Raw genomic sequence first — 19,610 nt, forward strand, 5'->3', positions numbered from 1 at the left:
GAGAGCACCAAATGCAGGGATGATTTTATGATTTAATTTTCCTTAAAGGGACCTTTTTTTCATCTTCTGATGAAACTAATTTGGGGGACTTGTAAGTCATTTGCTCATTTTTTATTTATTTTAAAAAATATTTTATTTATTTATTTGAGGGGGGTACAAGCAGGGCAAGCAGGAGAGGGAGAAGGTGGCTTCCCGCTGAGCAGAGAGCCTAAAGCAGGGCTCGATCCCAGGACCCTGGGGATCACGATCTGAGCCGAAGGCAGATGCTTAACCCACTGAGCCATCCAGGCGCTCTACTCAACCATTTAGAACAGGGTTTTTTCAATGTCTACACGACTGGCATTTGGGGCCAGAGAAATCTTTGCCTTCAGGGGATGTCCTGTGCATCGCAGGACAGGTCCCAGCATCCCTGGTCTCCACCTATAGATGCCAGAAGCACCCACTCTCCAGGTGGGGCAGGTGGAAATGTCTCTGGGTGCTGCCAACTGTGCCTTGTTAAGTCCCGCTGCAAGCGAAACATGTATTCAGCACTCGCAATATCCCAAGTACCGTCTTAGGCACGTAGAGTGATGAAAATGACCCAATCTTGACTCTCTTAAATTCCCAAACCATTGAAAGTAGATACTCTGCAGTAGAAGACAGCATGGTAAGTGTCATAATAATACAGTCACCTGTCGTAATCTAATCTGACATTACTAACCATTCTGCAGGGCATATGGCCATCTTGACTCCGTCTGCACGCAACTAACAACTCCCAAACAAGAAACCACAGACTGAGCATAAAGCGGTCCAATAAGTGTGTGCTAGCACACAGAATGACGTACTTAAGAATCTTTGTTTAGCATTTTTAAAATGGATATAACTCATAATAAAATGCAGTGGTTTTTAGCACATTCACTATGTTACGCAACTGCTACCACTATCTAATTCCAGAACATTTCCATCCCTCTGAAAAGAAACACCATATCCATGAGCAGTTAGTCCCAATTTCCCACCCCACAATCCTCCAATCCCGGCCACCACAAATCTGCTTTTTGTCTCTGGATTTGCCTTCTCCGGGCATTTCACAGAAATGTAATCATACGCTATGTGATCTTTTCTGTCTCTCTTCTTTCACTTAATATGCCTTCAAGGTTTGTCCATGCTGTGGCTGGTAATAGTGCTTCATTGCTTTCTATGCCTGAATAACCTTCCTTTGTATGGATGGACCACTTCCGTTCGCTCAGCCATCAGCTGATGGACATCTGGGTGGTTTCCATGTTTTGGGTTTAATGAATAATGCTGTTATGAACACTGGTGTACAAATTTTTGTGTGGACATATGTTTTCATTTCTCTTTTGGTATATACCTAGGAGTGGAATTGCTAGGTCATATGGTAACCATGTTTAACTTTCTGAGGAACTGCCAGACTGTTTTCCAAGATGGCTACTCCATTTTCCATTCCCACCAGCAGCATACAATGGTTCCAATTACTCTATCGTCACCAGCACTTATCGTCCAATTTTTTTAAATTACAGCAATTCTAGTTGATGCGAAATGGTATCTTACTGCAGTTTTTTAAAAGATTTTATTTATGGGGGCACCTGGGTGGCTCAGTGGGTTATGTGGCTGCCTTCAGCTCAGGTCCTGATCTCCAGGGTCCTGGGATTGAGCCCCACATCGGGCTTCCTGCTCAAGTGGGAGTCTGCTTCTCTCTCTCTCTCTCTCCTCCCCCAACTAATGCTCACTCTCTCTCTCCAGTAAATAAATAAAAGCTTTAATTTTTTTTTTTTTTAGATCTGTGTATTTGAGAGAGAGAACAAGTGGTGAGGAAGGACAGAGGGAGAGAGAGAGAAGCAGGCTCCCACCTGAGCAGGGAGCCTGACACGGGGCTCGATCCCAGAACGCTGAGATGGAAGACCTGAGCCGAAGGCAGATGCTTAATGACTGAGCCACCCCGGTGCCCCCTTAATTTCATATTTTTTAAGTAACGGAGGATTCATTTAGTTAGATTTCAATCTATCAAAACCTTCCTGCCAACTTCTTGACTATAGGTTTACAAGTGAGGACCTTACCTATTTTCCTGATGCCCCAAGCCCCAGCTTATTCAATAGGACATGAATATGTATTTAGCACTGTGCTAGGAACTGGGAATATAGAGATGAACAATAGGGTCCCTGACATGAGCTTTTAGACAAGAGGATTAGAGTAATAGAGGCACTACACTTATTCAGTCAGTCAGCTAGAAAGGCTTAAAGCAAAGAAATACACTCTGGTTGAAGGGATCCAAGATGTTCTCTCTGCAGGTGCACCTTTAAGTGAAATGGAAGATGAACAGAAGCCGACCACATGAAATGACGGCAAGTGTATTATAAGCAGAAGTCACGGAATGAGTGCAGGGGGAGAGGTAAGAGACAATGGTGTCTCTTATGCTTGAGGGACCTGTAGACCAGAGGAGTGGAGCAAAGGGAGGGAGAGGAGCAGGTTACAGCACTGGGTGCCATGTTAGTCAAGATAGGGCTGTGAGGCCTGCTAGCGGAATGGTTAAGAGGGCAGCACAGAGGGATTTTGAGTAGGGAGGTTATCTGATACCGTTTTCCCTTAGAAAAATATTATCATGGCAGTAATCTGGAAAATGGATGAGATAGAGGCAGATGGAAGCAGGGATACCAGTTGGCTTGGAAGATTCTGGTCTTTTGGACTAGAGCAGTAGCAGAAGCAGTGAGGAAAACTGGATAGATTCATGGTGGAACCAAAAGACTTGGTAATGGCTTAGAGCAGTCTTCCATTCTGTACTGAAACCCTACAATGTATCATGCATTGGGTTAGTCTCCAGAGGGTCAACAGCAACCACAAGGAACATATGATCTTTGCCTTCATGGGGGTCATATTCTGGTCAGTTGGATCTGGAGTGTGACAGGGACCATGGAGGACCATGATCAGGAATAGGCCAAATGAGGAGCTCTCTTAGGGACATGCTAATTTTGAGGGCTCATGAGACCAACAACCAAGAGAAGATATTGAGTTGGGAGCTGGCTATCTGGGCCGGAAGTCCAGGAAGCAGGACTGGGTTTGGGATTCATCTGTAAGTCTTTGGTTACTGAACCTATGGGAACAAAGTAGCATAGGAAGAAAAGGCGGCTTAGGGCACAGCCCCAAGGAAGCTAGTGTGTAAGAGGGGGGCCACGGAGGAGAAAGGTCCAGAAAGAGACCCAGGCAATGACCAGAAAGGTAAAAGGAACACCAGGTTAAGCCAAATGCAGAATGTTTCTAGAAAAAGCAGGACGAGCTCTGATGTTGAGCGGCTATAAACTATGATGGTTAGGATGACAGTCTTCTTCCTGAAAACTAAACCATCGCAGTAACCAGTCACTGATTTCTTTCTTGTCAGAGGTAATGGCTAAAATGTCATTATTCTGATGCCTGGGTGGCTCAGTTGGTTAAGTGTCTGCCTGTGGCTCATGTCATGATCCTGGGGTCCTGGGATCGAGCCCCACCACACATGAACCTGTGCCCTGCCTCAACTATCTCATTTGTAAAATGGGGATAAAAAGGGGATTTACTTTAAGAGTTTCTGTGACAACGGAATGATGCGATATATATAAACTAACACAGTGAGTGACACAGGAAATGTTCCCTAACGCATCAATTCTAGTGGTACGAGTAGTAGGATTAAGATTGCTATTAGATGTGCCGAATAAGGTATAAAGTTTAAAACTGCTGTAGGCTCAGAATCACTGAAGTGAACCGCAGTGTGAACTAGGTTTCTGCTTTAGTCTGAGTCCTCCGAGAAGCAGAAGCCATGATAATTAATGTGCAAGGATGTTATTACAGGAAACACCTGTGAGAGAAAATGGCAAGAGAGCTGGGGAAGCCTGGGAGGGCCCTGGGACCACCATGGGAGGCTGACCCCAAGTGAAGCAAAGATGGAAGGAAGGTTGGGTGGAGGCGTCCGAGGCTGCTATGTAGTCAAAGGAGGGTTTGGCAAAACTGAGGGGGAGTCCAGGGGCCAAAACTGACCCAGAGAGTGGTATTTCCCACAAAAGGTCCTGCTGTGTATCCCTGACATGCTCCATCTGGAAGGTGGCCTGGCGGGAGCAGCCCGTGGGAGGCAGGGCCTTGCCCAAACGTGGTGATGGCTTTCCAAGAGCAGAGTAGTGGGGGCCCCGAGTCAGCCACACTCCCAGCAGCTGGAAGTCTGCAAGGCACATCCTCGCGGCTGCCACAATCTCCATGTGACTTCACATGTTAACATATGTAGGAATCTGTTTTCATTGCAAGGGGAGCTTATCGTAGAATTTCACCTGAAAGAAAGTGACCTTAGACGTCAGCCAGTTCTAACCTATCATTTTACACATGAAGAAACCAGGGCCAAGAAAAAGACCAGGTGACCTTACATTGGTATTAGAAGTCAGACAGAAAGGAATACAGGGTCCTGGAATCGAGCCCCACATTGAGCTCCATATCAGGCTCCCTGCTTCTCCCTCTGCCCATCCCCCTCCTTGTGCTTTCTCTCTTTCAAATAAATAAATAAAATCTTAAAAAAAAAAAAAAAGAAGCTGTTATCAATGGAGGAGGCTGGGACTTCAATCCGTGGAACAACCTCACCCTTATTTACTGTGCTTTGCTGGGTCACATCCCGTAACCTGCTCCCCCAGCCTCCAACAACATCTTTTGCCTTCAGCTGGAGATGGTGTGAAGGTGGTGGCTTGTGCTGTTTTGAGTCACTTGGTTTTCCTGGGTATATCCCAGATACAGCAGGTATATAAGCTATGTACTTCCGTTTGGTTTTCTCCTATTCATCTGTTTTTTATTAGAGGGGGCTCTCAGCCCAGAACCTAGAAGGGTGGAGGGAAGAGAATCTTTCCTCCCCTGCACCGTTCATGCGTCCGTCTATCCATCTGTTCACTCAAAATGCTTTAGGGAACTACACGTGTCAGGCACTAGAGTGGGCACTGAGAGCAGCCCCTGTCCACAAAGAACTTACAGTCTACGGATGCAGCTGGGCAAGCGAACAGATAATTATTTACTCCAACGTGACAAATCTCATGAAAGGAGTAAGTTCTCAGGCGCTAGGGGAAGACGGAGGAGTCCTTAGGTTGGGGGTGGGTGGGTCAGGGGTTTTCTGGGGGAAATGGGGCCTGATATGAATCCTGTGGACTGGTGGGACTTACCTGGTAAAATTAAAGGAGGCCATTTGGCCGTTCCAGGCAGAGAAAACAGCCTGTGCCAAGGTGGGAGCCACCAAGAACCTGAGGAGTTGATGGCCTATAAGCTAGAGCATAGAAGGTGCTGTGTGTTTAGAGCAGGGGAACGGGAAGGGAAGGGGAAAGGGAAGCGGAGAAAATAGAGGGGAGGAAGTAGCAGGGGCTGCTACCTTACTGTGACCATGTAAAACATTCTGTCCATCCTGAAGGCTCGGTGGAGTTACAGAAGAATTTCAAGCAGGTGGAATTTTATCAGGGATTTTGCAAAACAAAGCAGTCTCCATAAGAGTAGAGATACTCAATAAGCAACAATATTACTGAAACTTGACACCAAAAGCAAAAGCAAAAATTGACAAAGGGGACAGCAAACTAAAAAAAAAACCTCTGCACAGCAAAGGGAATCATCAACAAAATGAAAAGGCAAACTACTAAATGGGAGAAAATATTTGCTAATCATATATCTGGTAAGAGGTTAATACCCCACATATAGGAAGAACTCATACAACTCAGCAACAAAAAGACCAATCTGATTAAAAATTTGGAAGAGGGGAGCCTGGGTGGCTCAGTTGGTTAAGCGACTGCCTTCGGCTCAGGTCATGATCCTGGAGTCCCGGGATCGAGTCCCGCATCAGGCTCCCAGCTCCACGGGGAGTCTGCTTCTCCCTCTGACCTTCTCCTCGCTCATGCTCTCTCTCACTGTCTCTCTCTCTCTCTCAAATAAATAAATAAAATATTTAAAAAAAAATTTGGAAGAGGATCTGAATAAACATTTCCCCAAAGACATCCAGATGCCATCAGACATATGACAAGATGCCCAACATCGCTCAACATCAGGGAAATGCAAATCAAAACCACAATGAGGTATCACCTCACACCTGTCAGAATGGCTAATATCAAAAAGACAAGAAATAACAAGTGTTGGTGAAGATGTAGAAAAAAGGGAACCTCTGTGCACTGCTGATGGGAATGTAAATTGGTGCGAGCACTATGGAAAACGGTATGGAGGTTTCTCACAAAACTACTACCATTTGCCAACAATCCCACTTCTGGATATTTAGCCCAAGAAAATGAAGCCACTAAGTTGAAAAGATACCTGCACATCCCATGTTCACTGCAGCATTATATACAATAGCCAAGATCTGGAAACAACCTAAGGGCCCAGTGATGGATGAATGGATAAAGACAATGTGGCATATACACAATGGAATACTATTCAGTCATTAAAAAAAAAAAAAAAAGTGAAATCTTGCCATTTGTGAAAACATGGATAGACCTTGAGGACATTATGCTAAGTGAAGTAAGTTAGAGAAAGACAAATACCACATGAGCTCACCTTTATGTAGAATCTGAAAAACAAAGAACAATAAAAAAACAAGCTCACACATATAGAGAACAGACTGGTGGGGTTGCCAGAGGCAGAGAGGTGGGGGGTTGCGGTAAAATGGGTGAAGTGGGCCAAAAGGTATAAACTTCTAGTTATAAGTCATAGGAATGTAACGTACAGATGGTGACTACAGTTAACAATACTATTTTGCATACTTGAAAGGTGCTAAGAGAATAAATCTTAAAGGTCCTTATTACAAGAAAAAAATTTATAACTATATATGGTGACAGAGAGTAAGTTGACCTATTATGATCATTTTGCAATAAATACAAATATGGAATCATTATTTTGTACACCTGTAACTAATACATTACATGTCAGTTACACTTAAGAAAAAAAGATCATCAAAACTGTTAGATGTGAAATCCCAACAAAAAAATAATTGAAACTGGTTGAAATATGGTATTTTTAAAAAATCCTAATTAAAAACTTTAGTGAAGGAGTCCAGGGTCCTCTGTAGAGGTGGGCAAACTCATTCCATATGTATTGGTCAAAGTGAATTACTTTTGATTGCAAAGAACACTGGCTGGGGTTAACTAACAGGAGATGAAATTCATATACTGTTTGCACATTACCACTACTCTCCAGAGAAATCCTCTTTCTCGAGTTTTATTGCTTTCACATGCTTGTCTTTAGGTGAAAAGGTGAAACTGAGAAATCCAAAGTGTATCAATTCCTCCCAAGTCATCATTTTCGACATTGTATCACTTATAAAGTATCTTGACAAAGTATCACTTATAAAGCTCTCCAAAACGTTCCTGACTAACACTTGGGCCATCAAAATTTTGTTAATCAAGTAAGGTTTCTTAATCACTGTAAAGAAGCCTCTCGTGGGGCTCCTGGGTGGCTCAGTGGGTTAAAGCCTCTGCCTTCGGCTCGGGTCATGATCCCAGGTCCTGGAATCGAGCCCCGCATTGGGCTCTCTGCTCAGCCGGAAGCCTGCTTCCTCTTCTCTCTCTGCCTGCCTCTCTGCCTACTTGTGATCTCTGTCTGTCAAATAAATAAATAAAATCTTAAAAAAAAAAAGAAATTAAAAAAAAAGAATCCTTTCCTCAGTCACTAATGCATTTTAGCATTACAGCTTTGTTAGAAGATAACAGAAATTTGTTGTTGAATCTAACCTTATTTTCACTTGTTTAAAAAAAAGGAAACCATCATTAGAAATCGACTCATGAACACAAACCAGAAAGCACCGACCGAGCTCACAGCTGCCGTATAGATGCAGCGACACGTCTTGTGCATATGTCCTAGAGAAGAGCAAGGAGCTTACAACAACATCGTAGGAAAAACCATCAGAGAACCACGCAAGTCCACAAACGAGCAACATGCCTTTTGGTTGATGGATGTGCCATCCCTGTATTCACCCAGTTCTGAGAGATGCCTCAAAGGGACAACCACAAATGGGATTTTCGTGGTTTAATCATCAAATACTACACCTGGCCATGAAAATGGAAAAACAATTTAAAGGGGGGCGGGGAATCTCTGGTGGATAAAATGGCTAATAATCACTTGCTGATTTGTAGATGCCGGAGGAAATTGATTTATTCTACCAAGCATCCAGCCCTGCATTCTAAGCCCGCCAGGGTTTTTTTGTTTTGTTTTGTTTTGTTTAAAGGCACATATGCAGTCACTTAAAATTATGGATAAAAAAAGAAAAGTAAATATTAAAATATTTCTGCTTAAGTTGAAACAATATTATTGAGGGGAAGAAAGGAATCCAGCACAGGCAAGCAAGACATTGACAATAACAGCATGGCACACTATCTCATAAAAGTTTTTAAAAACGGCTTAAGAAGCTGTGATCTATGGTCCCGTACATATTCTTGCATGGCGCTGTAAGTTAATCATAACCAATTATTCAGATTCCTTCCTCAGCATCCTCTCCTTCTACCTGTTCTTTGCTCTAATTCCTGCCCCAACATTATTAACTTTCCCATCATCAATTCAATTATTCTTTTACTTTAATATCTGGTTGTGAGTATTCTGGATAAGGGACATAAATGATTAGGTTAAACTACACAAAACTTTTGTAAGTTAAAAATCGCCAAATAGGGGTACCTGGGTGGCTCAGTGGGTTAAAGCCTCTGCCTTTGGCTTGGGTCGTGATCTCAGGGTCCTGGGATTGAGCCCCGCATTGGGCTCTCTGCTCAGGGGGGAGCCTGCTTCCCCCCTCTCTCTGCCCGCTTCTCTGCCTACTTGTGATCTCTCTCTGTCAAATAAATAAATAAAATCTTTTTAAAAAAATCACCAAATATCTGTGATTTCATAATTTCATGTTACAATTTACTGTGTTCAGCCACTGGGATTCTGAGATGGTTTGATGTAGAAATTAGCCTACCCTGCTCAACAGAGTAGAATTTTAAGAATCATTTCTTTTCCTCGAGTCTAGGGCACATGATCTTTTCCCTCATATGTGAATCTATTCATACAAAAAAAAGTCTTATAAGGGGCTTGGGTGGCCCAGTCAGTTAGGCGTCATGCTCTTGATTTGGGCTCAGGTCATGATCGTGGGGTTGTGAGACTGAGCCCTGCATGGAGCTCTGCACTGGACGTAGAGCCTGCTCAGGATTCTGTCTTTCCCTCTCCTCTGCACTCCCTGCTCTCTACCGCTCTTAAAAACAACAACAACAACAACAACAACAAAACACTTAAAAACTATCAATATGAATTGCATTTAGTTCCATATTTAGTAAAGCACGTATTTTTAAAACTGTATAAAATTGGAGCAGTGCATTCCAACGTACCAAGGAGGCACGGTCTGGCCGAGAACCAGTCACTGGCATGTCATACATGTCTGAGTATGATGAGCTGCTGTGCATTTGGCTGGACTGGCCCAACTTCATGGGACCCGATAAACGTGGGGTAATCAATCAAAAGGACTTTAGGAACCTAGAAAGAGAACTCCTGATCTTGGACTGAAGTGATCCCAGCAACACCCTTTGCCATCTCAGAAGGTCTGGTTGGGCAGGCCAACAGCATTCCCTCTTTCCCAGAGCTTTCTTGCTGAACACCGTTTGGCGTACAGAAGGCCCGGGGAGCCTGGGCCCGAGGCAGGGAAGTGTCCGTGCAGGCGAGCGAGTCTCTGTGCAGCGGCGGCCCCGAGCTGTGGGAGTCTGAGCTGAATGTTCGCTTGTCCCAGTTCCTTTAACGCATTACACAGCTTGCTGTCTACACTGATCAAATTAATCACGAATCGCCGTCTCCACAGCTGAAGTTAATTTAAAAACATTCCAGGGATTGTGTAAGTAGTGTAGTGTTTCTTCATGGGATTCTTTATTTTCTGCGAAAATCTACCGTGCCAGGATTCCTAGTGTGCTTGCTTCTGGCCGGGTTCCAGGAAACTGTATGATAGTCTTTCTCCAAGACAAATTGAGAAGTTAGAACTTCTTTTGCTGATGTTTAAATATATTTAAATGTGGCCAAACGACTGAAATACATTTTTTTTTTCTAAATAGGGACCATAAGGTCCAGCCATGAGAGTTCTTTGTTTCCTTTTGTTTTCATCAGAATTTCCAGTACGGCAAGTCCAGTGCACCTTACTGGTTAAGGTTAATTCTGGATCCCACCATCTTCAACATAGAGAGTCTGGGTCCAACAGGCCCAGGAATGCCCCAAAGCATCTCAGCTGCTCGCCAACAAATGCCTGGCTACTGGGGCGCCTGGGTGGCTCAGTTGGTTAAGTGACTGCCTTGGGCTCAGGTCATGATCCTGGAGTGCTGGGATCGAGTCCTGCAGCGGGCTCTCTGCTCAGTGGGGAGTCTGCTTCTCCCTCTGACTCTCCCTGCTCTCGTGCTCTCTTATTCTCTCTCTTTCAAATAAATAAAATCTTAAAAAAAATATATATAAACACCTTGCTATCAAGTGCATACCAGTGTGTGTTTCCACCTTCAAATTTCCCATGTCGTCAACGGTAGAGCAAAACTCAGCACCCTCCCTCGCTTCCTGTTTCTCTCGCTTACCCTCCACACTAAGGAGTTGGGTGGAAATCTGGCATGGCGAGGTCTTAGTGTGGGCTCCCCCAGAAGCAGACTGAGACAAGGAGGTGAACGTGAGCGGTTTGTCTATGAGGTAAAGGCACATGGGGGGGGGGGGGGGGGGAAGTGAGATGAGGAAGAGAAGGTAGTCGATAAAGCAAGTGTCCTCCAGGCTGCTCCTTTAGTGTCCATCCACAGTGAGCACGGTGGGGAATGACAGAAAATGGGGAGTTAGAGAAATGGGCAATGCCAGACCCACACGGCCTTTTATGCCATCTTAAATAGAACAGATCTTATTTGGAACCCAATACAAAGTCACTGAAAGGCTTTGAGGAGATGGCTAACATGATGTGATTTAAGTTTTAAGAGGAACCCCTCTGGAACATGAACTAGAGGGGGCAAAAGCAGCAGCTAGGGGAGCTATCGTGGGGGTTCAGGTGAGGGATGATGGTGCACGGTCGGCTGGTGGCAGGCACAAGAGAGAGGAGCAGACGGGCTTGAGGCTTGGTCTGCGATAGGATTTAGTGCCAGAGTGAATACGAGCGGGGAGAAGAGTGAGTTGCCAGGAAGGATGCCCAGGTTTTTTACTTCAACCAGTTTGGACACTGTTTGTCCTGGAACAGGGAGGATAGGTGAGATGGGGGCAGTGAGCTCTGGAGAGCTGATCTGGAGTGCAGTTTGGGACGTCTGAAGCTGGGTGGGACATTCCAATGGCCCCGTGAAGAACACAGCGGGCATAGTGTGGGGCTGGAGAGCCCCACTTTGAAGCCACCTACACGTAGGACGGCAGGGAAAAAAATAGGAAATGGGGTCAGAGACAGCACTCTGTGGAAACGGAGCCTGGGAAAAGAGGCTGAGAAGGAAAACCAGAAGGTGTGATGTGGTTTTAAAATATGCACGCAAATTCTTTGATAATCCACCTTGCAGGGGCACCTGGGTGGCTCAGTGGGTTAAAGCCTCTGCCTTCGGCTCAGGCCATGATCCCAGAGTCCTGGGATCGAGCCCCGCATCGGGCTCTCTTCTCAGCAGGGAGCCTGCTTCCTCCTCTCTCTGCCTGCCTCTCTGCCTACCTGTGATCTCTGTCAAATGAATAAATAAAATCTTTAAAAAAAAAAAAATCCACCTTGCAAGGGCTGAAGCCTAATTCCCCTCTCCGGACATGGGACTGGACTGATCTCCTGGCTTCACGGGAAGGGGCCGCGGTGGGGGTGGATGGAGGGTAACTCCCAAGATCAGGGCACAGATGGCAGAGCTACTCTCACCTTCTCTGTCCCCGAGTTCTTGCGATGTGAAGTCTGCTGCCGGGCCACGAGGACACTCAAGCAGCCCCACGGGGCGCTCCATGAGACGAGGAGCTGAGGCTTCCTGCCAGGAGCCAGTGAGGGGCTGAGGTCTCCTGCCCAAGCCAGTGAGCTTGCCGCCTTGCAGGTAGAGCCCCCAGGTCAGGCCTTTGGAGGACTACAGCTTTGGCCAATGACTTGGCCGCAGCCTCGTGAAAAACCCCAAGCTCCCCGTCCAGCTAAAGTGCTCGGGAATTCCAGGCGCACAGAAACAGTGAGGGGTAGTGAATAAACGTTGTTTTAAATCTCTGAGCTTTGGAGTATTTTGTTGAATGGCCACATGCAGTGCCCGGAAATGGAGCAAAGGGAATGGTCTTCGTAAGGATGGGTACTGCTGTGGTGTGCTGAGTTTTAATTCTGCATTTGTGTTCATCCCGTCTGAGCTACCGTGGATTCTAAGTACACGGACAGTGTCTACCTTCGGAACGGAAAAAGGCTGCCAATTTCACTAAACTCTTGTGCAGTACCTTAAAGATAATTTGGTGCGACTGCGGGATCATTGTGAGCGTGAATTGGTCACCATGGGGTTATCTCTATACAACACCGCCTGCAACGCCCTGCTCTACTCTCCACTCTCAGAACAAAGCCCGAGCTCCTTGGTTCAACACACAGGGCTCATCGCAGCCTGCTTCCAGCTCACCTTCTTGGCTGTCACTGGGTTGGTGCCCCCAGATGCCGGCCAGTGCACTTCCTGTCTGGAGCCAAAGCCTTCCTTTTGCGTCCCTTTTGCAGCTGTGTATCGACCCAGCCAGCCGTATATTTATTCCTATGCAGTAGCTGCTCGAAAGTAAGCACTGTAACACGTGCCTTCTCCCCTCTGTTTTGTATTGGGCGGGTTCATATTCATTCCACAAGGACAGTTTCAACGTCATCTCCTGTCCTCCACTTTCCCTGACTGACCCATGCAGACTCAATTTCTCTTATCTAATTGCTATGGAACGGTTCATATGATCTATATGTTCTCTCTGTACACACACACACAGTTTTACATGCATATATACATGTGGACATACACAGTGGATCAGTGAACAACATGGGAGTTAGGGCAGCCGACCCCTGGCACAGTCAAAGGTCCTTGTGTAACTTTTGACTCCCCCGCAATGTAACTACCAAAAGTTTACTGTTGACTGGAAGCTGTACCAGTAACAGAAAACACCTGATTCACCCATATTTTGTATATGTATCATATACGGCATTCTTCCAATAAAGTAAGGTACAGAAAGGGAAATGTGATTAAGGAAACCAGAAGGAAGAGAAAATACATTCACAGAGCTGTACTATAAAAAAAAAAACATGCATAAGTGGACCCATGTAGTTCACACCTGTTATAGGTCAAGTGTAATATGTAAAAACATAAATATACATATTTATTCCTTTGAATGCTTATATGTAGAGGTATAAACACACATTATTTATATGTAACTAACATTATTTGCCTCTCCACCAGAGAAGGAAGCCTTCGTTAATGCACCAAGTTTTTTTGTTCAACACCTACTATGTGCCAGGAACTGCGCTAGGAGCTAGAGTTACAACCCTTGCCCTGCACCTCACTTACCAAAGAAGACCGGTATGTTGCCCGCCCTCCCAAGTTGCTTAGCAGGGGCAGCACATAGATATGAATCTCCAGAATCCAGGAGACTGTCTGGGCACGTCATTTGTTCAATTATGTTGAACCTAAAGTGATTTAATTTTAACTAGGTTTAGAATATTGGGTTTTTTTGCCTTTTGTTTGTTTTCATAAGCAAGACCTTCAGATTTATTTTTTATTTATTTATTTTTTTAAAAGATTTTTATTTGTTTATTTGACAGATCACAAGTAGGCAGAGAGGCAGGCAGAGAGAGAAAGAAAGAAGAGGAGGCAGGCTCCCTGCTGAGCAGACAGCCCGATGCGGGGCTCGATCCCAGGTCCCTGGGATCATGACCCGAGCCAAAGGCAGAGGCTTTAACCACTGAGCCACCCAGGTGCCCCAAGACCTTCAGATTTAAAACAGGTTATTGGAACCAGTATGTTGAGACCCAGCAAGTTAACGGACAAAACCGGAAGTACTGCTGATTAATCTGGACAAGCCACCCCATGGGAAGTAATCTAATTGTCCTTGGGAGACAGCCATGGCTTTTGAATCCACCACCTGTTCATGGTGATAGTTCAGGCAAACCACTTAATTGTTTAATCTTTTGAAACTTAGTTTATTTATCTGTAAATGGGATCTGATCCATAATATACACACGACTGACAATGCAAGTGGTACCTCAGTATCTGTTTGCTCCTTCTAAGTCCTAAGACCTCTATTACGTTGTCCCTCCTTAGAAGCCTTCAAGCAATGACTGATGGGAGTATAAATACCTCAGCTCCCTTGCCTTCAGGGCTGGTTAGCTCTGAGGTTTGTATCTTACTGTCTTCTAGAATTCCCCAGCAGGACTGAATCACAGTGACAACTTTTATTAATTTCCATAGTACTTCTTTCCCTACTAGAACTTTCTGGGGTCACCTCACAAATAAACCACGTACACTCAAATCCTGACCTCAGAGTTTGCTTCTGAGAGAATGTAAACTTAGAGGAAGGAGGTGGTTCTGGGAAGGTGGCGCCTCAGAAACCCCTCACTTCTTCTATACACATCCCTGGGTCATACTGGGCAGGAGTCAAGCAAAACAAGATCATGGGTGATAACATATGAGAAAGCATTTTGCAAAAACGTCAGCTTTTATGTATCCAATGTTTTTGGAGAAAAAACTGTGGAATGTTGGAATGGCACTGCTCTTAAAGCAGAAAGTCAAATCAAATAAAGTTCTTGGAAATTCATCAAACTTCTTCAAGTTTCTCCATTCCAACATCTGTCAAATAGGCACAATATCTATTTTGTAGGTTTGATAAGTCATTGAAATCACACTGAAAAGTGTTTACACATAGTAGAATCTCACCAATATTTGCTGAATGCCAATCTGATTTATGAAGACTAAGTAATATGCTTATCTTCATTTTAATGTTTTTTTTTTTTTAATTTTATTTATCTCACAGAGATCATAAGTAGGCAGAGAGGCAGGCAGAGAGAGGAGGAAGCAGGCTCCCCGCCGAGCAGAGAGCCAGACGCGGGACTCGATCCCAGAACACAGGATCATGACCCAAGCCAAAGGCAGAGGCTCCAACCCACTGAGCCACCCAGGTGCCCCTTCATTTTAATGTTTATGCAGCCTTGGCTATATGCACATAAATCACATATAAACAGGATTGTAGTATCGTCTAAACCAATGAAACTATTGAAATAAGGTTGTTCAGAAGTGATTTCTATGTTATAATTGAATATTTCATGGTCAGTATTTCCTAGAAAAACTCAGCTCTTGAGTTTTGGGGATAGTCCCACAAATTCTAGTTTCAAGAATAAGAGACGAATGATACCTCAACTGCTCACAAATCACTAAAATCATGTTTTCAAAATAAGATCCAACCCATAAAACTAAATCAAGCAGTTCTCACTTCCTGTGTAAGGCTGAATAATAGCGTCCTCAAAGATGTCCAGATCCTACCTAATCCTTAGAACCTATAAATGTTACCATATATGGCAAAAGGGACTTTGAGGATGTGATCAAATTAAGGATTCTATGATAAGGAGACCATACTGGATTATCTGGGTGGGTCTGGTATAATCACAGGTTTCTTGTAGTAGATAAGGGAGGAAGGAGACCAAGAGAAAAAAAAGGCAAGGTGACAAAGAAGAGATTGAAGTGATGTGGCCGCAAGCCTAGGATTGCTGGAAGGCTCTAGAAGCTATAAGAGACAAGGAATGGATTCTCCCCTGGAACCTCCAGAAAGAACAGCCCTGCAACACCTTAATTTTAGCCCCTTAAGACTCACTTTGGATTTCTGATCTCCAGAACTATAAGAGAATAATAAACCTGTGTTTTGTTTTTTTAAAGCCATAAAGTTTGTGGGAAATTATTACAATGGCACTTCCTTAGTGGGGCTCTGAGAGGAATCAGTTCTCAAAGCAGGTGTGATTTACAGAAAGCAGGCATCTCTCCCTGAGTGCAGAACCTCAGCACAAACCCAGTCATTCCTTCATCTCATGTTACTTTTATTTGAATAGAGGAAAAAAATGTATAACAGAAATACGTTATAAATAGGGTGTTGCTCCAAACGTGAAAAAAATAGCAAAATTACTATTTATCTTATGTGCTCAAGGCCAAAAGATGCCAATGTTAGGTCCTGGAACCCTGTGGACAGGGAATTCAGGTCAATAAATATTCTAGACTGGCCAATGGACCCCATGCCCAAACAGCACTGAAAAAGTCTAGGGTTCCACCTAATCTCTGCTGCCCCCCCCACACCCCCTGAGCGCCAAACCCTCCCCTGCAAGGTCGCATTTCCACTCCTACAAGATGAAAGAAACTATCCAGAACCAGGAGAAATGCCCCAAAGTGCAAGCACGAGTGCACAGTGGCGGGAAAGTCACTGCTGGCCGAAAGAAGGTGGTTCAGGGTTGTATTAAAATTTCACGGGGGGGAGGGCGGGGGGGTGCCTGGGTGGCTCAGTGGGTTAAAGCCTCTGCCTTTGGCTCAGGTCATGATCTCAGGGTCCTGGGATTGAGCCCCGCATCGGGCTCTCTGCTCAGCAGGGAGCCTGCTTCCCCCACTCTCTCTCTGTCTGCGTCTCTTGGCTAAAGAAGTTGGGGGTAAATAATACCTCCAGTACTGATGAAGCGAGTATGTTCACGAACCAAGGAACAAGGGCCCACTTCCACCGCTGTCCAGGTATCCGCAAGGAGTGCTTTTCCACCCACAGATCCTGCGGACGCCCCTTTAAAGATTTTTAAAAATTTATTTGTCAGAGAGAGAGAGTGAGAGCAAACTAGATCTCTGTCAAATAAATAAATAAAATCTTTTTTAAAAATCTAAAAAAAAAATTTTTTAGACAAAAATTTTAAACCCCCAGTGCTTATGTTAGAAATCTCTACACAGCAGTCACAGCTTCACTGTAAGCTGTGGAGCCCCAGGAAACAAACAGTGAGCACCTTGCCTTTTCTGTAAAAGTACCGGCCCTCATGGAACACAGGGTCCGGGCAGCTCCCGAAGACCCTACCTCGTCATAAACACACCAACTTGGGAAGCGGACTGTGTGTCAAGAAAGCACGTTTCACGTCCTGAAAACCACAGAACTGCAGAAGCCTCACATGGAGTCTTCATTTTAGTATTTCTTGCTTTATCAGGGGGCTTTCTGGCTTTTCGTTTAATTTGGTGGCACTTTGAAAGCGAAGCTCCTGGAGGTCCGTTTGCTGGCTGCTAGGAAACTGCTAATCTCGCCTCCCAAAAGCAGTTGGTCTTTCTTAAGGGGGCTTTCTAACAATTCAAGAGCCTCCAATGTTCAAGGAGAATGTGACTATGAGCAAATTGCATCTGCTTACATTTTTATTGTGGAAAGGAAATTGAAACTTACGATCCTACATTCTAAGAACCTGGTTTGAGGTTTGTTCTGTTTGAACTTCAAAATCCCTTAATACTGTGGCTGGCTGATGAAAGATTTTTTTCCTGTAAGTCAAACAAAGATAGTCAGGCTCACCTTTCAGAAGCCTGTTCCAAACCAAGGCTCTCTGCCCGCTCTCCCCAGTGACTGTTGACTAAATAAAGCTCTGCAGGGCACTGAGTCAGTGCCCCCCACCCGCACCTTGGGCAAGGGCCGGAGACAGTTTCGGTGGAGAGGGTGCTTCGGGAAACTAGTGGGTGGAGGCCACAGGCAGTGCTCCAAATCCTACCATGCACAGGACGGCTTTTGGACCGTCCCCAACCAGTAACCATCCAGCCCAGTGCAAAAGGTCCACAGTGTCCCACAGGAGAAACGCTTCTCCAGCCGACACCTCAGAAGGCAAGAGATCACAGCCAGAGAACCAGGAAAGCCCTTCCCGTGACTGATTCCTAAAGGCTGCCCTCATGCCCTGGAGAAGAGCAGGCACCGAGGCCAGGCTGCCCTGTTTGAACGCCCACTTCATCACTTACTACTGGCCATGCTGCCTTGCGCAAGTTATTCAACTTCTCCGAGACTCATTTTTCTTCTCCGCCACGCGGGGATTATAATACGAGTACTTATCACACAGAACTTACGGGCGCTCCAATGGGTTAATAGCCCTAAAGTGTTTAGAACAGTGCCAGGCACCAGTATGCCTGTGCTTACCAAGTGGCTTTGCTGATCTCACGGCTCGGACCAGTTTATCAACAGTAGAGAAACAGCTTCAGATTCCAAATTGCCAGAGTAAGAAAAAGGACTCGATTTCATCTGACAACCACATCCTCTTTCCAGTTCATTAACCTTAATCAGAAAGGCACTGAGTAGAGCCCCCTTCCCAGCGGGCTCAGCCCCAGCCCAGCAAAGGCTTACTCCGCTGCCCTGTTTCTGCCCCTGGTCCACCGGCACAACCAGCGAGCGACAATCAGTGGGTGCCCTTCAGCTAGAACGGAAAACACAAAACTACGCAGGCACAGAACCCACCCGCCCGCCGCCACTCGCACCCCCGCCGGCCCAGTAGATGCGCGCCCACCACCCAGCCAGAAGGCACCCACCCCGCTACGCGCAGAGCCTCCCTCCCCCAGAAACCGCCGGACGCCGCCAGGTGGGGCGCAGCTGGTGCGGAGGGGCTGGGAACAAGCCTCGCCAACGGGGCGCGGGGAGGAAAGCCCGTGCGCGCCGGGGGCCTGGCACCTGATGAAATCCCGTCTCAGCGCGCACATCCCCGCGGGGTGCCTGGAGGGACCAAGGAGAGTGGCCGCCCCGACGAGGAGCTCAGGCCGGGCGAGAAGCAGACACGCACCTGGCCGCGTTCCCTAATCCACCTGCCACCCAGGGGAAGAGCAGCGGGAGCGCCAGGGCCCAGTGCGGCGGCATCTTCGCGCGGGGCCTCCCTCCGTCGCCTCCCGCCGCTCCTTCTGAGCCCCCTCTCGGGAGGTCGCGGGCCCCGGGGCGCTGCGGGCCGGCCTCCTCCGCTCTCCTCCGCTCTCCCTCGGCCGCTCGGGGCCTCGGCTCCTCCCCGGCGCGGTCCCAGCGGGCGGCGGGGGCGCCCTGGTGAGGCGCGCGGCAGCTCCCCTCCGGGCGCAGCGGGGCCGGCGCGCGAGGGGAGGCGGGGCGGGCCGCGCACATCTGGCTGGGACCCGCCTCCAGCGGGACCCGCGCATCCTCCTCCGCGCGCTCTGCTCACACAGAAACTTCCCGCAGACTCCGAGCACTTCCCTCTGGTCAGTCACCAGGTCGCGCCATCTGTTGCAGACCGCTGCTTTGCCGCAGGTTTCCGTGATACCTGCGCTCGGATTTCAGAATCTGGGTGAGTCCAAGCAGGAAACAAGGGTGCTAGCTCAGAACACTTCCATACTCCTTTCGTTTCGGTTCTCATCGTACTCTGCTAGGTGTTCTTCCACAAACTGCAAATCACGGGCTGGGCTGCTGGAGTTGGAAGCCCACCAAGTCCTGGGCAACCCCTGCATCGGACGTGACCTTCCGTGCTCATTTGCAACAGCTCACTCACAGGGGACCACCGGACGACAGTGAAATGTAATTCCCAGGGCAGAAACTAGTGGCGGACACGTGTCTGGTGCCTCCTCCACCCCTTCCCTGCATCCATACCCTTTCGTTTCACAGTGGGGAGAGCCTAAGTCCCCACACTGTTCTTCGGACTTGGCTGTGACTTGCTTTGACCAATGGCAGAAGTGCAGAAGTTAACCAAGTTGCCAGTTCCAAGCGTAGGTTGT

The 19,610-nt window shown here is 46.5% G+C and overlaps 1 protein-coding gene across 8 annotated transcripts in view; it reads right to left on the reverse strand.

The window, feature by feature from the left end:
• EGFL6 (EGF like domain multiple 6) overlaps positions 1-19,610 on the reverse strand; it is an 85,739-nt gene that overhangs the window by 38,474 nt on the left and 27,655 nt on the right. For 3 of the 8 annotated variants that reach the window (XM_032880186.1, XM_032880185.1, XM_032880184.1), the window contains exon 1: positions 18,680-18,785. The exons of the other annotated variants lie outside the window; for them this stretch is intronic. In XM_032880186.1, coding sequence (XP_032736077.1) covers positions 18,680-18,753 — 74 coding nt within the window. In that variant the 5' untranslated portion in view covers positions 18,754-18,785. Of the gene's footprint in view, positions 1-18,679; positions 18,786-19,610 lie in introns of those variants that run through there. 8 annotated transcript variants of the gene reach the window in all.

This window comes from Lontra canadensis, unplaced genomic scaffold (genome assembly GCF_010015895.1).
Source record: "Lontra canadensis isolate GAN:19392208 unplaced genomic scaffold, GSC_riverotter_1.0 scaffold68, whole genome shotgun sequence".
Taxonomy (NCBI): domain Eukaryota; kingdom Metazoa; phylum Chordata; class Mammalia; order Carnivora; family Mustelidae; genus Lontra; species Lontra canadensis.